Genomic DNA, 16,700 nt, shown 5'->3' with positions numbered 1-16,700 from the left:
TATCACCAAAAATTACAGTTATTCAATTATCACGAAAAAAATTCAAAGTATTATTTTTAGTTTCCGACCAGATGGCTAGGTTTTCTGGTCATTCTCCCTACCGTGGCGTCGGAAGGGGAAGAGCACCCCACGGGCCACCTGTTGACTGCGCGTCGCCCCCAGCTTCTCGTACATCGATACTGGTAATACCACCCTTAACGCATTCTCCTCCGATCTCTAACGAATCGATTTTTTGTGGATCGCGTTCGGTTTTGTTTTTCGTCAGGTAGAGAGGGCGTGAAGTGGATGGGTTCCCAATTCGTGTGGATTCGCGAAAGCAATCGCGTCGGCGGAATTGGATCAAAAGGTTCATGTTCACCGATATTTGCTCTTGCATCGTTCAGTAATTTCATTCACCCACAGGCTTTGTCGTCCAGATTTTTTGGAAGCATGCACAACTTATTTTGTAAATGTGTGCAATGTTTCGGATTCTCCAGCCGTGTTTGTCGGCTTACAATTAGTGGGACGATAGTTTCGAAAGCTACCCTGCTTTCGTCTTCAGTTCGAAGGTGAGAAGCTTAAGGCGCGTTTACACTGTGTAACATGTTATTGTTACAAAAGAAGTTGCATGTAGCATCTTTTACGAAAAAGTTACAAATCCGTGTAACATTTTACATGTAAAATTATGTTTTACAACAAAAATTCGTGTTATAAATTTGTGAAACGACAAGTGTTTCGTTTCCCACACGAAGCAGGAAACCAAAAACTTGTCATATAATACGATATTTTGTTTTATAACATAAGGATGCATGTGACATGTTTCACGGATGTTTAACTCTATCGCAATGCATGTTATATGTAACTTGTTTTATATAACATGTTACACAGTGTAGTGGTCCGCCGCCTTTTATAATGCTAGCATCCATTCTGCTTAGCGCTGATTGATTAGCACTCACATCCATGTGCTGCTCATTGGGTAGCCATTATCCCTATTTAAGTTGCCACTGTCCTCCCACCAAGTAACTCTTTCTAGTCTTTCTTATGTCTCTCTTTAGAGTCTTTCCTATGTCTCTCCTTCTTCTAGTTTTAGCAAATTTACTGAACGTACTTGTTGTTTATTGTCCACATAAAATGAAAAAAATAGTTAATTGCTTTTTGCAATAAAAAGAGAGAAAAATAGTATTAAATTAAATAATTAATTCAAAAAAAGAAAGAATAAAACAGTTGCATGTGGAATTTCTGAATAATCATACCAATAATTTCAATGCATTTTTTTTATTTTAAAATCAAAATTCATCAATTATTTAGAATATAAGTTTCTGCTATATCAAACAATTCAATACCCTTACAGCACAGAAAAATGCGCACAGTTTATCTTTTTTATCATCAAACTTCATAAAAAATGTAATATTTAACGAATTTCACACCTGATAACATGGATTTCTTGTGTTGTTAGCTACTTTTTGCGCTAAATTATTTGCTAAATCAGTGAATAATTTTACATTTTGAAACTTGTTATTTTTCACAGAATGATGATTGGTGCAAAACTCAAAATTAGCATCCACTTTTCTATTAAGTTGGTTCTCTGAGGCCGTGCTATTTCAATGAGTTTGCCATCTAAATTAAGGATAGCTTTCATAGTTGGTTGTTAGCCTAGGTGGACCTCTCTCATCTAGGTGCGAATTTGAGACGCGCTTTTGCGGATAGAATGGACAGCGGGTGGCAGAATGGGCATGTTTTGTTTTAGGTGTGGGGTAATCTCACTGTTTTGTTTTCCCCCTCCCCCCAAACATCCCTCTCTCTCCCCTTACCTCCCTCTTGAGTTTTGTGAACGTTTTCCACCCGACCGACCGCTCGAGTAAAGGACGCCTGTTCGAGCCAACCATTGGAGCGTCTCTTTCGGCATTCGACTCGAGCTGTTCACGTTTCCATTTTTTTTTTCTTTATTCTCCGTATAGAAAAAAAGAGACGAGCTTAAGCAGGATGAAACCGATAGGTGGCGAGAGTCTCCTCTTTAAAAAAAATGATAACCAACGCATTATTTTCGCGTGTGTTTTCGCGCGTGAAAAATTGAAAAAACATAAAAAGAGTGTCAAAGGATGAGGTGGACCTCTCGCTTTTAACCCGTTCAGTGGTTTGGAGATTGTGGCGAGAGGGGAGAATCATTGAGACGTGTTAGCGCGATCATCATCAGGTCGGTCAGTTGGTCACTTTTGTCTGAAAAAAAAGAGCTTTCCTCTCGCGCGGATTTTCTCTCGTATGTGTATAACCAGTTTCCTCGAGTGGGGTGATTTGGGTTGGGAAGGTTAGTAGGGTAGGGAGTTTTAACTCGTCTCTTCACTCGGCTGGTCCTTTGAAGTCTTCCACCCACCCCTTGTGTGAACCGCGCGCGGGAGATCAAACAAAGAACCAGCGCCCCCATCCCCCTCCCGCTTTATATATTGCTAAATTATTGCTTTTTTTCCCACCCTTCCTTGACTCTTTTAACATTTTCTCGCGTCCATTTTTAGCTAACCGCAACACCCCGTATACATTTTTTTCGTTCTTTCTACTTGCTTTCCCGCTGGATCGCATTACGTGCAGCTCATGGTTTTCAGCACGGCAAGTCCGTTAACCGACGACGGTTAATTGAGTCCCTTTACCACCGTAAGAGGGTGTTGTTAACGGGTGCGGCGACGTCACGAGCCCCTGGTTACCGTCCGCCGTCCGCTAGGCTTGTGAACGCGGGGAACAGGGGCTGGCGGTGAGTGGGGTGGGCCAGGTGCCGAGAGAGTGACGAAAAAAAAATGGTACGGTCGGCTTTAGGCATCGTGGCAAAAGGATTTGCGAGCCATTGGTCAGTCACTTCGACCGCACCATTGAGCTTAAAACCCTCCAACTCAATCACCTTGAAGAGAAAATCTATTTATGTTTTACTCCCCAAATATCATCATCACATATTGGAGGAATGAATTGCGCAGCCGCTGTCAATGGTTATTGTCAAGTTATTTTTTTCTACTCGTCGACCTCTCCTGTGTGTTGACATCGTTGTAGGCGCATAAAAGGAAATATGCGAATGATAATAATGAGAGTAACTTCGTTGTTTCTCATAAATCTGTTACAAAACAGCCTAGATGTAACGAGTATCGTCATCATCAGGTACATAAGTATTTACTTACTCGCTTACTTTTGTTCTTCCTACGCGTTGACGTCATTATATGTACATAAAATGAAATATTAGAGTAATACTAAGAGTTGTTCCGCATAGATTCATTACAAAACAACACAGATTTGACGAGGATCATCATTATCATCCGTGCTAGTAACAGAATAGATCGAATTTAAAGTCACTACGATGCCTTCTACTACTAGTGTGCCCAATGATATCGACCCTTTTTGAAACCTAGGTAAGTTCCAATAAATATATTTGTAAAAGTAAAGTTATTCTTAAATTCTAAAAATATTTGTGAATCCCACGATGTGACGCATGGAGACAGCAGAATAAGAAGAAATTAATACTCGAGTTGTAGGCGTTTAAATTTTCGCACACGTATTCATTGCGGGTTTAGTTGTAGGTCGGCTTTTTGTGATTTCCTCTTTATATAAAATGTGTTGAGAATGTTTAGCTATGCTTTTGTTCGAGAGCTAGCTGATTTTTCTGGGCTCATTCATCATAACACGACAGTTTGTACACATTAATCTAATCATAAAATGTTCAATCTCTTGAATGAGGAAACAGCCCTCAAATAGTTCATGAGATTTTCTAAATATACTAATTTTACAAAATTACAATTCAATGTGGAGCTTAATGTCCAAAAAAGTGACGATTATATTTCTGGTTACGATTATTGCATGCTCGATTTGTCTGCAAAGCATTGTGTACCATAAGCTACTTTCGGCTACTTCGTAGTAATGGCGCTATTCGCTTGGTTTTATTTACGAGTGTGGGTGCTACGTGTGAACATGCGAATGAACTTATTGAGACTTCCGCAACCCGCTGATCTAATCTCAACTCCCCTTGGTGCTTATTTAACTTTATCATTCAATAGAAATTTATGGGCCAGAGGTCTGAATAATTTCAAAACCTCTTCCCCAATGATGCAACCAAACTAATTTATGCTCTCCTCTGCTTTGAGTTCGGTTCTGTGTTTCGGGTAATTTAGGCGGGACGCTAAGCCGATGAGATAATGGGAACAAATGATGGTCACAAATAGCCATAGACTCGTGGCTATATCTCGGGCAGAACCTCTCCTATTGGGAGCGAATGTTGGCATAAGAGGAGGCGTTAATTATCGGCCGGTTGTAATTTGTCTTTTCAATAAAGAATCACTCGTTTAAAACAGACACTACCATCTTCAGGTATCCAGATTTTATTGATTTTACCTTTTTCAGCATTAAATTGTTTGTCGAGTATAGAAAATGTACCTCATAAAGTTCTTTGGTAAAATTTTAGTACTTAGACAAAGACTTGTTGTTACGTTCTGAGATACAGATTGCATGTTATGTCAATGTTCTACATAAGATGCCTTGAAAATTTCACGATGAAAGCGTAAGTATTAGGCTAGTAATCCGTCGCCAAAAAGGGACCAGTCTATTCCGAGGTTTGCGTTTTGTTAACTCCATTATTGTTTGCGGAATAGTAGTGAAGGGACAATCGTATTCATGTTCTCCGAAGGCCTTCTACATTCATGTGAAATCTCCTACGGTTCTTTCATTGTTTCGATGGTATTTTTTGCTGTCAGAGAATATAGTTGGATGGAAGAAAGAGGAGCAAAGGATAAAATGCACTATGAATTTAGGGGCGAAAGAGCGTTTAGTCTGTAGTAGTAAGGAAGCTGTCAAAATACAAGAGAGTCGTTTAGGTAGAAAACAGTATTAATGAATGGAAAATATATATTGACCGTATTTCAAAGTAACTTATGATAAAGAGTGAGAGAAAAGAGGCCTGCGGTAGTAAATGCTAACTCGTATTATCCGGCATCCTAAAACACTTCCGTTAACCAGATTTCTACGCCTATCATTCTTAGTGAATTGGAGAAAAAGAGTGGAAATTTACTCATCTAAGGTACACTATATCCCTCATGGTTTCATTTCCCAGAGAAGACGCGAATGTATCTTTGTTCTTAAATTTGCCTCTATGAGCTTCTACTAATGATTTCAAGTGTGAATCAAAATAAGACTAGATTTTCATGTATTTACAGAACGCTCGCTTTGGCTCTCTACTCAACTCACTGACTAACTCAGTGAGAATAAAAACAAGTTAAATTTTAATGTTTCCAAGCGATTACCTACATAAAAAACTGCAATATCACTTGACAATATTTTATCTTTCTTTGTCCCTTATAAATTATGATGCCTTCTTCCGCAACAATCCCTTGTTTTTCTCTAAGAAACCAATGTGATAACTCAACACATAATACTAAAAATTAAAAAAAAACAAATACAGCAATCAAAAAATGGAACTTCAGTAAATGAAACACATAAAGAGAATGGATACTTTCATGTAAAAAATACATAAAAGTCATGCCGGTCATTCAAAGTACATGTATAAAGATAAATAATAATGTCTTTATGCCCTTGCCTTTTCTTAATTCTTGGAAAAAAAATGGAATCTAAATTATCTGGAATTAAATGTCTCAACCAACATGTCAATGGAGACATTGAATTCGTCACAGTAAACTTTGCATAAATACGAGAGAGTGTTCTCATATGCTGTTCTTATGCGTGTAAAAGATTTGCAGTGAAATCAGAATTGCCTTCCTCGTCAACTTTTAAACCCATACTAAAAAAACGCAAACTATTGTGCATTCGCCAACTTTATACCGTAAAACCATCCAGAGAGTTAGCCCGCATCAATTTTTCGCCTAATGATATCGAACACCGTGTTATTTGGAAGAGTTTTAGTTAAGTTTGAAAGTAAGGAAGCGGGGTTTTTATCGGCAGAATGAAAAAGAATAGGACTCTTGAAATCGAGGTTCGCAAAAGTTCAATTCCGAGTTCAGTCCAGGGAGATCAATGCAGGAACGAGGAAGATGATTCGCAAAATGCTCCTTGTAAACTTACCATAACCAGTAGAATACGTTTGATGATAATTATCTTTGATGGCAAACAAAATATCGGCTTGCCTATTTTTTCATGCGGAACACGCAGCGCCAGAACAGCGCTATCCGGATTCACGCTCTTGAATTCGCCGGCGTGCATTTCAATGCGAGACCATCGAAACTTTGGAGCAGGTTGAATGAGAATTTAGTTTTAATGCGGGAATCGTACCTCCGGCTCAGCCTCTTTGCTTTCCCCCCCCCCCCCACCTCCATTTCCCATTCCAACTTCCCCTCCGAAGCAAATTTCTCCCCCCTCTCTCTTGTTCTCCTAATGCTTTTGTGCGTGTGTGAATTCATCAGTTCACGGCAGTTTCGAACAAGCATTAGAAAATTCAGTCTATTGGCTGAGAATGCAACCCTCGAATTACAAGACTTTAATTTAATCTAGATACTTAGGATTCTCCGTATTTTAACGGCACTAGGTAGGACTGCGTTGAATAGTTCTATTTTACGCGGAATTATCCATAGTATTGTATTAATTAAAGTGTACCCCGAAGAATATTAACAGGCGATTCATTATTATCAGAGCCGAGAGAAAGACATGAGATTTATTTAAATTCTCATCTTATACAACTTCGCAAATAGCTCTATTCTACACGGAATTGTCCATAGTACTGTATTATTTCAAGGGTACCCCGAAGAATATTAACAGGCGATGCATTATTATCAGAGCCGAGAGAAAGACATAAGATTTATTTAAATTCTCATCTCATACAAATTCGCAATTCCCTAGTAGGTCGATGAATGTGTAATTTCCTCGGTTTTTTAAATGTAAATCTTGGAATGAATTCTAACTTTTGTTTGGTCTACTTTTGCGTATGTGGCTGCTACCTCATTTTTTTATTTTTTTTTTTATTATTAAAACTAATTAATGCTGTGTTCAATGCCGGATGATGAAAATTTGAGTGTCGGGGAAGGGAATAACGGCAGTAGCGATGGCGGAGACGGCAAAACTAATGTTTCAGATGCTCAGTCTATGATAAGTGAGTTTTAATCGAATCTCTGCCTCCGTTTCTTTGCTTTCCCATCACTCCCACCCTCACTTCCCCTCCTCCCCTTCCCTTCGAAGCACACATTTCTCCCCCCCCCCCTCTCTCAGGTCGTTCACCAACTTCCCCAACCTCCGCCCCCTCCCTCTTTCGCATGGCCCCGCTACCGGCAGCATTTCCTCCCGTAATTGGATTCGCAAGCAAGAGTTTTCAACTCCCCCCCCAATGCATTTTCCCGTCTCGTATCTCTGTCGTGTGCGCGCGTCCCACGCGAGACCGTGGGCCCGCACTCGGCGAAAAATGTGCCCTGCACGCCTAAATTCATGGAAAAATACGCGACCTGTGGGAAAATTGCATCGCCATCCGATCAATAGAGTGTACCTGCCCCGGCCTTAGCAGTAGCAAAATAACCTAAAACTAGGTTTTGCGCGAAGATTTTATTCCCATGCAGTCCGGATTCAATCTGCTTTTTAACCATATGAATACTAAGATGTTATTTCGATCTTGGGAAAATGTGTAATTTGATTTTGGGCGTTATAATATTGAGCACGCCTGAGTTTTTGTTTAAAAAACACTGAATACACATACCGTCATAGAGTATATGTAATTTTCAATATGTATTTTTATCATCAAAACATAAGAAAAATTGATTACCTCATGATAAGTAAACATCGCCAATTTTCGTAAAATTTTATGACTCCTTTTGGTCTTTTGGATACCTTCCCCGAATATGTACTCATGCAGAAAGTCATGTATGTTAGCTGTGCCATGTTTAACAGTTTTATCATCCATAGACAACCACTGCCAACTCCGTATACATTTTCACATACTTCATGTCTCCGTAAAATATATTACAGGATTTTAATTTAAAAGGGCTCCTTAGGATTCTCCGTATTTTAACGGTGCTTAGTTTAATTAGTAACGATAATGTATATTTACTCCATAGCTGTTCGTCTGCATTGATGGTTTCTATTTCACGAGGAATTATCATAAAATGCTCTTATTTCATGGGTACCATGAAGCATATTAAGAGGTGATTTGAAGTGGTGAATAAATAGCAATTTACTTTAACTTGCCATTGTTATCAGAGCTAAGAGTAAGGAATTATGGAAAAGTGATTAGTGCCTAAATGTGAGAAATGAATATCTCCACTATTACTCTTAATTTAAGAGTGTAAATTTGAAGTAAGGTTTTCAGTTTGCCACTGAAAAAACTAATAATAGGTAAAAGTTCAGAGTGAACAGTCATTTCTCTTGAACATGTAATTTTCCTTTGAAGCTGTGGAATCTTTTTATAAATTGATGACCTAATTAGCTCCGTTGATTCTGTGAGACTCCTCACCTGGGAAAAGGACTTCGAAAGGAACTATCGAATTCCATCGTGAACTGGTTAAACAGCGAGCGAAATTGAGTTTGAAGGAGTATTCGATAGTTAAAATTATAGGTTATTGGTTCTTCTGGGGTTAAATTCCTCTCCGATGTAACGACTTCTTCATTGTTAACCGTGAGTATGTCCCGAAATTTCTTCACTTTGAATGCTAATCAACAACAATGAGTCGGCGAACTTTTCACCCACACATCTGATAGAAGACTTGGAACTCCTTGAAAGTTCGTAGATTACCTTTAATCTCGGCTTAGTTTCTCTGACCCACTAAAAGTTTTTCCGCGTTTCCTTAGGAGAATCACATATCCAATGCAATCCAATGTTGCACTAGCAACTGGCCAGATATCTTCAAGTTCCGCGACTTCCAGCAATATGCCTATCTTAACTGGGATGATCACATGAATATTGAATACAGAAAAAGTATTTTCATGAATCAGGGATTGGGATGGTGTTTCATAATTCAATGCGCGACTCACGTCAGCGCAGTCAAAATCGTTGTAAGTGTAGTATTTTACACCGTCGAGTCGATGGTTTTTATTCCTGGTACTAATCAAGGAACTGGTATAGTGTATTTTGTCTAGGTTTTAAAGTAATGGTTATATTTCTATATGTATTATTTCTCAATTGAGATAATAAAGGAAAATTTCTTTAGAGCAGAAATGGACTCCACCAGAAATAGTTTTTTTTTTAATCATTCTTTTAGCTCTTCTTTTATCTGGCTTTCACGTAACTATTTGTCTAAATTAGTCTATTTACTCTTATCTTTTCCGAACGAATCTTCCGGTTAAACATATTTTGATGAAATTTTACCCTCGCGGACGTTATTGAAAATAACCGGGCTCCTCGTCATGCAAGCCTCCCACCCGATCCGCACCAGTGCTGTGCCAAATTCTTTCCTCGGTGCAGATATGCGCAAGAGCAATTTCCAGATTCTGCGAATAAATTCGCGGTTGAGCCAGCGCACTCCAACTGAGATCGCGTGATGGATCTCATTGACTGAATGGCGAGTGTTTGTGTGCGGTATGCCCATTTCAATGGGACATTTACTTCTTCCATGGATGTCTTCGGGCAAAATTTAAGTTCTAACTAGAGGAAAACTCGAGTGTTGTGGAAGACCATTACGATATTCCACCTAGTCAGTGACGAAATTCCTGCCGAATAAAAAAAATGAATAGGCAACCATCAGTGGCGGATCCAGGATAGGAGCAAGAGGAGGTCCAAGCAGGGGGTAACCTCACGGCAGTAGTGGGGGTCCGAAAAAATTAATTACCATTCTATCTAGTGTAAATTTGATATCCAAGGGGGGATGGCATATCCCCCTTAGCCCCTCCCCCCCCCCCCCCGTAGATCCGCCACTGGCTATCACCATCAGGTCTGCCTTAATATGCGCGAAAAACAAGAGTACAGTGAGTCCTCGTTTAACGTTGTTGATTCGTTCCTGAAAAAGTCGACGTTAAGCGAAACAACGTTAAACGATGCAGTGTTTCCCATAAGAAACAATGTAAAAAATTTAAATTGGTTCCTAGCCATGTTCCTAACAATCCATTTCTTCGTGAAGAATCCAGAATTTCCCGGGCGAGAATCCAAGGAGGCCAATTATCGGAGCCGTAACTTTAAGCAGACTTCGTGACCAATCGGGAGACACCTGAATCAGGCCAAAACGAAAAAAATCTGAATCTGACACTCGGAAGCACGAGGATGAAGGGCGAGTCAATTTTCGTGATGATATGAATTCTTTAACCCGGCGGAAATCGCGAGAAACATTCATTACCGATTATTCACTTCAGCATGATAACGATTCATTCGAAACGAAACGAATTTTCATAACGAAAAGGTTGGGAAGAAGGCATTATTAAATGAAATATAAAAACTAAAAAGAAAGTATTTTAATGGCGAAACATCGATATTTTCAGTAACAGAAGAAATTTTAATTGTAAAAACTCGACCTGCAAACCTAAAACTTGACCGATCTCTCCAGCAGTTGCACCTTCTTCAATTCTTTTAATAATACCAAGTTTTTGTTCTAATATCGCCGTTTTTTCTTCACGTCTGAAGAACCGCCAGGATAGCCACTCTTCTTCGTGGACATTTTTTTCGGTTGGCATCAGAAAAATAAACGGATAATGGGTAAATGAGGCGATAATTATTCGCTCAGACGCATATTTAACATACGCTACCCACGCCAACCTTTTCTGTCGAGCGAAAATTACCAATCGCATTAATATAGTAATATTTACTATACATAAGATGCGCTTGCGTCCTATTCGCTATTCATTTTTTTTTCGCCGAGCATAATTTGAACAACGTTATCGCGAAGCAATAACGACGTTAAATGATCAAGGGTTTCAATTTTTGGACAACGTTATCGTGAAACAACGTTAAACGGGACGACGTTAAACGAGGACACACTGTATACTTAATTTACGCGGTCTTCTCTTTTATTTTTTGCAGGAACAAAAAAGGAAACTTTTCCACACATCGGTTTACGAGTCTGAGCTCCAGTTGAAGAGGCTCTACGTACAGACCTGCCGACGGCTACCCTCGTTCGGGTGCCGTGTTTACCAAGTCAAGGAGTTACTTCGTGGGAAGACTAAGAAAAAGGTGAGTGACCTTATATCTAGTGTCCATTTTGTCTATCTCTAGGATCAATTATGTGCCGTTTTTTTGCTTTTACGCCCCTATCTACGTTGAATTCTACATTCTCCTGACACGCTACAATTGCCAAGATCTAGCTTAGATAATATAAGTTGACGAATCCTATTTAGATAAGGCTATTGATGGGACATATACATTTTGTTCGTAATTTGAGATATTACCGTCATTTCCGCTGTAGGTTAGAAACTTCGAAAATTGTAAACCAGTCCTAAATTAAGTGAGAAAGTCGTCGTTTTCGAAAAAGCTATTTATATTCATGTAGCATTTCTCTAAAAGTAATTTTCTGAACTTTCTGCGGCATAAAATCTTTTGGGAGAATTTAAATTCTTTCTTGTCTATAGATTCTAGATAATATATAATTTTATTCTTGGTGATACAGTTTTTTAATCGAGATGTATTCCATGGAAACATTCCAGTAAAACTGAACATTTTCGAAGAGATCGTTCTTTTTTCTTTGATATCGCATAATTTCTACCGGTGTCATTGTTCAGAAAAATTTTATTCAGGGATCCGATAAATTTGCAGCATTTTTACATAGTATTTTGACTAAAAATGCTATTTCCTCCCACACAATCATCCTTCCGAATCTTCAGTTTTAATCAAATTTTATAACTTTTCTGGAAAACTGCTTTGGAGATCCTCCACTTACGAAGGCTACGGGAAAATGAACGCTATTGATACACTCTAGGTCTTCTCCAGAAAAAAATGTTATCAAGAGCGGTTTTCGAGTTCTGCAAATTCGGAAAAGATTGCATTAGCAAAGCCCGATATCTCATAATGGCCCTGATTGACTGAGAGCGACGACAGCGTTTGTTTTTATGCTCTTCTACTTTTGGAAATTTAATTTTCACTAATATCGGCAGGCATTCGCTAAAGACTTATATGATATTTGTCCCATTAAGACCAGGTATCTTTGAGAGTGACTCGGAAAACATCATCTTAGAATCTCACTATGTTTCATAGTATGAAGGAAAAGATAAAATATGAAAGATGTTTTGTTGAACGACTAGATGTAGGAATTTTACCCGAATAATAAAGGACTTAAATAAACTCGAGGCGGGACTCAGTAGCCATATATCTCCAGCAAGTGTTTCCTGATTTTCTCTTTTTTTATAACGGCGGGTGTTCTCACAACCCCCGCCAAACGCCTGCTGAGGCTGCTGGAGGGGTAATAAGTAAGTGTAGCAAGCGTATGGAGGAGTAAGAGTATCAGTATTTCAATGAGATATTTATTTAAAGTACGTAATTAGGTAACTGTTCAATTTTTTTCTTACTGAAGTTTTACTTCAGTTTGTTTATGTCCATATTGTTGTTTTCAAATTATTTATTTTAGTGCACAGCCACCTATGCCCTTTTACTTTTATACTACAAAAAATAAATATTTCTTCTCAATGGTTCATTTTATGCGCTTAAAACTATATAATACCGGCACTTAAAATTTTTTTCATGGTGAGAATCACCATCACATACTAATTTAAAGCAATTACTTACCATTCGCTTCGGTATTTATTGAGATTTAAACTTTACAATAATTCGTTCATAAAAAATTGTAGCACATAAAATTAGGAGGGAGGCAGAAACACAGAATAAAGGCGACTGTGGAAGGGACGACTAGCTTATAAGAAATAGAGGCACGAGCAAGATACGTGCGAACGTTTGTCTAAGCTAAAAAGGCACAGTGATTTTAGGTAGGAAAACTGACAGGTAGCTCAAAACGAGGATGAAAAACAATCAAGACTATTGCATCGTATATTGTGGGTCTGTGTATTAAAAATTAATTTTTCATAAGAGTTTACCTAAATCTAAAAAGAATAAAAACAATAATACAAAATAAAAATATTTATTAAATAACGTTTTAATTGCGAAATAAAAAGAATACAATAAATTTTCTATAAGCGTAACGGATTTATTTAACGAATTGCTTCATGTACAACGAAAAACGTTGAGTTCAGTTTTCACCGTAACTCTAAAATTATACTTAACATCATAACATAATGAAACTACGATATGCAGAGAACTACAGTTAGTTACATTTTAATTGACGTTAAGCATAAATTGAGTGTTATAATGGAACATTCGCCCAACGTTTTTCGTTGCATATGATACAGTTTATTTAGAGACTCCTTTCAGGCTCATAGAAATTTTATTGCATTCTTTTTAGTCACAAAAATGAAGAAAATCATTCATTTTTACCAAGAAACTTGCAAAAAATATTTCACTACAAAAATGAATCCGTTTCACTTCGAAATAAATCAGTGGCAACTCAACTTATACTGGAGGTTTTCCCACAGAAAGTCCTTCTCTTGGATATTCCACACGTTCTCCCCTTTATGAGTCTGTGCACGCCTCCGTCCCTAGTTTCGCCTCCTTCCTCCCCTGCACTTCAATTTTCGCCACCCCTCCTCCTTCTTCGACGCCGAAAGGCCTTTGAGCAATATTTTTCCCTTAACTGGTCAATCTTAACGGGGAGTGGACACTGCCCACGAGACGCATGGTCTCACAGGCAGGGGGAGGGGGGTGGAGATGAAGGAAGGGAGGGGGGAAAAACGTATTTACCACATCCCACCACTCACGGGGGAGTTTCTCAATCGCAGGGACGTGTTGCTGGGGAAGGAGATGGCGTCGGTCGGGAAGAAAGAGCTCCCTCGTGCATGCACTGACTTCGTGCTCAGGGAGGGTAGGAAGGGCTGGGGGAAGAGTCGCCGGCAAACATGAAAGTATTGGCCGCGACGAGTAGCGAAGTGGGGGCGAATGAATAGAGAGCGGTGGAAACACTCCCAGAGAAAATAAATTTAAGCATAAAAGAGCGCTCTATGTTCAGTAAACTAAGGCTGAGACCGACGATGTAAACCCCAAATTCAATTCACGTTACAAAATCCGAAGATTCAAGTGGAATTTTTCCAGATTGAAATAAAAAAATTGCAATTTTCCACGATTGAAAAACTTATTCCGACCTAGGTTTCTAGGCTCCACTGCAAAAACGTTCAAATTCTCCCTCGTTCGCCCTCCGAATCAAATCCGCTCATCTAGTAGCCCAACAATACGAATCCGCTCAGCTAGCAGTAGCCGGATCATAAACGCTCACTTCCGAAGCTTGGAGAATTGGAGATGAGCGTGCATGCTTCGAATACCACCAGCTGATCGGATTCGTATTGTTGGGCTACTAGATGAGCGGATTTGATTCTGTGAGCGGTTGTTGAGAGTTTTTGCGGTGGAGGTATCAATGTCACTACATCATCTTCAAAGATGTTAATTTATCAGCCTCACCTTTTATATGATGTAGCGACATCAAAACCTATATCGGAATAAATTTTACTATCGTAGAAAAGTGTGTGTTTATTTCAATACAATCCACATTAATTTCCATAGAAAAAAAATCCCCTCGGACCGGAATTGGAAACACGGATCACTTAGGCTATTCGACTAATCGCCTGACCTCTAGCGACGTGAACCTCGGTAAAATTCTCAGGAACATGAATTCTGTGCAGTGGACCGATAATCCAATCGTCCATGATTCCATTGCTGGGTCAGGGAATTATTTTCCTATAGAAATCAATGCGAATTTTACCGACGTCAACGCGGAAAACTTGAAATATATCACCACGATTCAATATAATTAAACTGGAATAGTCGATTGATTACGTGCTTATAATTGGACTTTATTAACATGCAGACCCTCCGATTTCTCGTGCCTTGTGGAGAATTCACACTCTGGCTGCCCCGGTTCGACTACAAGGGGTGGCTAAGACATTTCTAAGACTGCCCGATCCCAGTTTGAGTGCATTTTTAAGGGCGTTTTATGCACAGTTCTTCATCCGTCGAATAGATCGCTGAGTCTTGGTCCCTTTGGTGATTTTCAAGAGCATAATTAATGGTAACGCCGGTTATTTATCCCCACCCTTTCTCCTTGACCTTCTCTAATGATAATGACGTAAATAACCTAAGCTGCTGATCATCATCAATCTTCAACAGCCTATAATTCAAGTATTGCTTTGACGCAGATCTCCTTGCTATTCCCCAATCGGCTATCTTTTAAGACTAACGTAATTTTCCTTTTTTAAATCTTTTATCACCTGCTCCATATATATCACTAGAGGCCTTCCTATACCCTTCCATTTGTTCTTCAACGATTACTTTCACCAGACCATTGTGGATAGGACTCCTAACTTCCACTAATGCTAATTGTTTTAAACATGAGGCTTAAACATGAGGCTTGGAGGCCTGCAAGCTTTCATAGATCAAGAAAAAAACAGCAAATGTCGCAACAAGCACTAAAAATAGTGAAAATCTCATCAACATTTATTCGCGGCTCATATGATTTAGCTACATGTCTTAACTTTCACAGAGCTAACCCTAGTATCCTAGATCCGTAGTCTAGTGCTTGCCATTTCCAATAATTTTGTGTTATGTCTCAACAACCAGCCTTCGATGCCAGGAAAAGGTGATCGCTATCACTTTATAGAATGAATTTTGATTTTTTATTTACTTATTTATTTAGAGGTAAGTACCGCCTTGTTTTTAAAAATGGCATTAACGAAACGTAATTTTTTAAATAAAAAATGGCAGAAGGAAGAGAGAGATAGAATGGTTTCCCACGTCCATTCCAGCAGTTTACGTGACACCATCACTGAGCGGGGAGGGTATGTTGAAAACAGACTAAAGGAGATGAACGTTAGATAAGCGAGGGAGGGGAAGGATTATAATGAGATTCATGGGCAATGAAAGGTATAGAAATAGGCCTTATTGTGAGTTGAAGATGGGAGTCCAATATGGAATTCCAGACGGCCGGATTAATTTAAAAATACATGCAAACCTACCCTCACTCACTGTGTGATTCAACCCGAAGGTTGGTTTTAATAGGTAGGGCTAGAGCTCTCCCATACTTTATCACACATTCAGTGTATGGGGGCCAGTTCTTTTCCCTGGGCCAACTCTCACCTCGAGGATTTTTTTATTCATTGCCGGCCTCGGTGGCGGCGGGGTAACGTTCTTGCATGCTAATCCAGGGGCTGCGGGTTTGAATCCCGACTCAGTTGATTTCCTCCCATCTAGGACGAGAATGAATGTTCGTGTCCGTTTACTTAATCGCAAGAAAGGACTAGGGCAGTATAGTCCTAAAATTTGGTTGATACATAAAGACGAAATTATTATTACTATGAGTAATATCATCTCAAGATCTATCCTTGATTGCTATTGCATTTTTTCCTTTTTTATCCTTATTTTTTTAAATTCAGCTCTTATTCTGAAGTCCTACCTTAAGGAATTATTTATTTATTTATTTTATTTATAAATTGTATCATTCAAAAACGGCCTTTACATTGAATGGGCAACTTAAAATCTGCAGCTTTAACAAGTATAAACTATAAAAAGGATATTAAAAAAAAGATTCAGAAGATAGCATTTCGAAGCTGCCTTTTGAATGATCTGATGGGCATTGAAAGATCCAGGGAAGGGTGAGTGGTCGAAATGATATTGAAAGAGGTAGGGAGTCTGTAAAAAAAGCGATATCTGAGAGAGAGAAAGACGGACTTTCGGTAGGTGTAGTAGGTGATTATTAATCATTTAATGAAAGTCCATTCGCGAAAATTCGCATTCCGGAAAATCAAGGAGCCCT

At 38.9% G+C, this 16,700-nt stretch overlaps 1 protein-coding gene across 1 annotated transcript in view; it reads left to right on the top strand.

Moving 5' to 3' along the window:
* The window catches only part of LOC124155644 (1-phosphatidylinositol 4,5-bisphosphate phosphodiesterase epsilon-1-like), a 359,516-nt gene that overhangs the window by 268,450 nt on the left and 74,366 nt on the right, over positions 1–16,700 (top strand). The window contains exon 7 of the mRNA XM_046529648.1: positions 10,883–11,032. Within this exon, the coding sequence (XP_046385604.1) occupies positions 10,883–11,032 (150 nt within the window). The remainder of the gene's footprint in view (positions 1–10,882; positions 11,033–16,700) is intronic.

The sequence above is a fragment of the Ischnura elegans genome, chromosome 3 (assembly GCF_921293095.1).
Source record: "Ischnura elegans chromosome 3, ioIscEleg1.1, whole genome shotgun sequence".
Lineage (NCBI taxonomy): Eukaryota > Metazoa > Arthropoda > Insecta > Odonata > Coenagrionidae > Ischnura > Ischnura elegans.
This window is presented reverse-complemented; position numbering and strand designations above follow the sequence as displayed.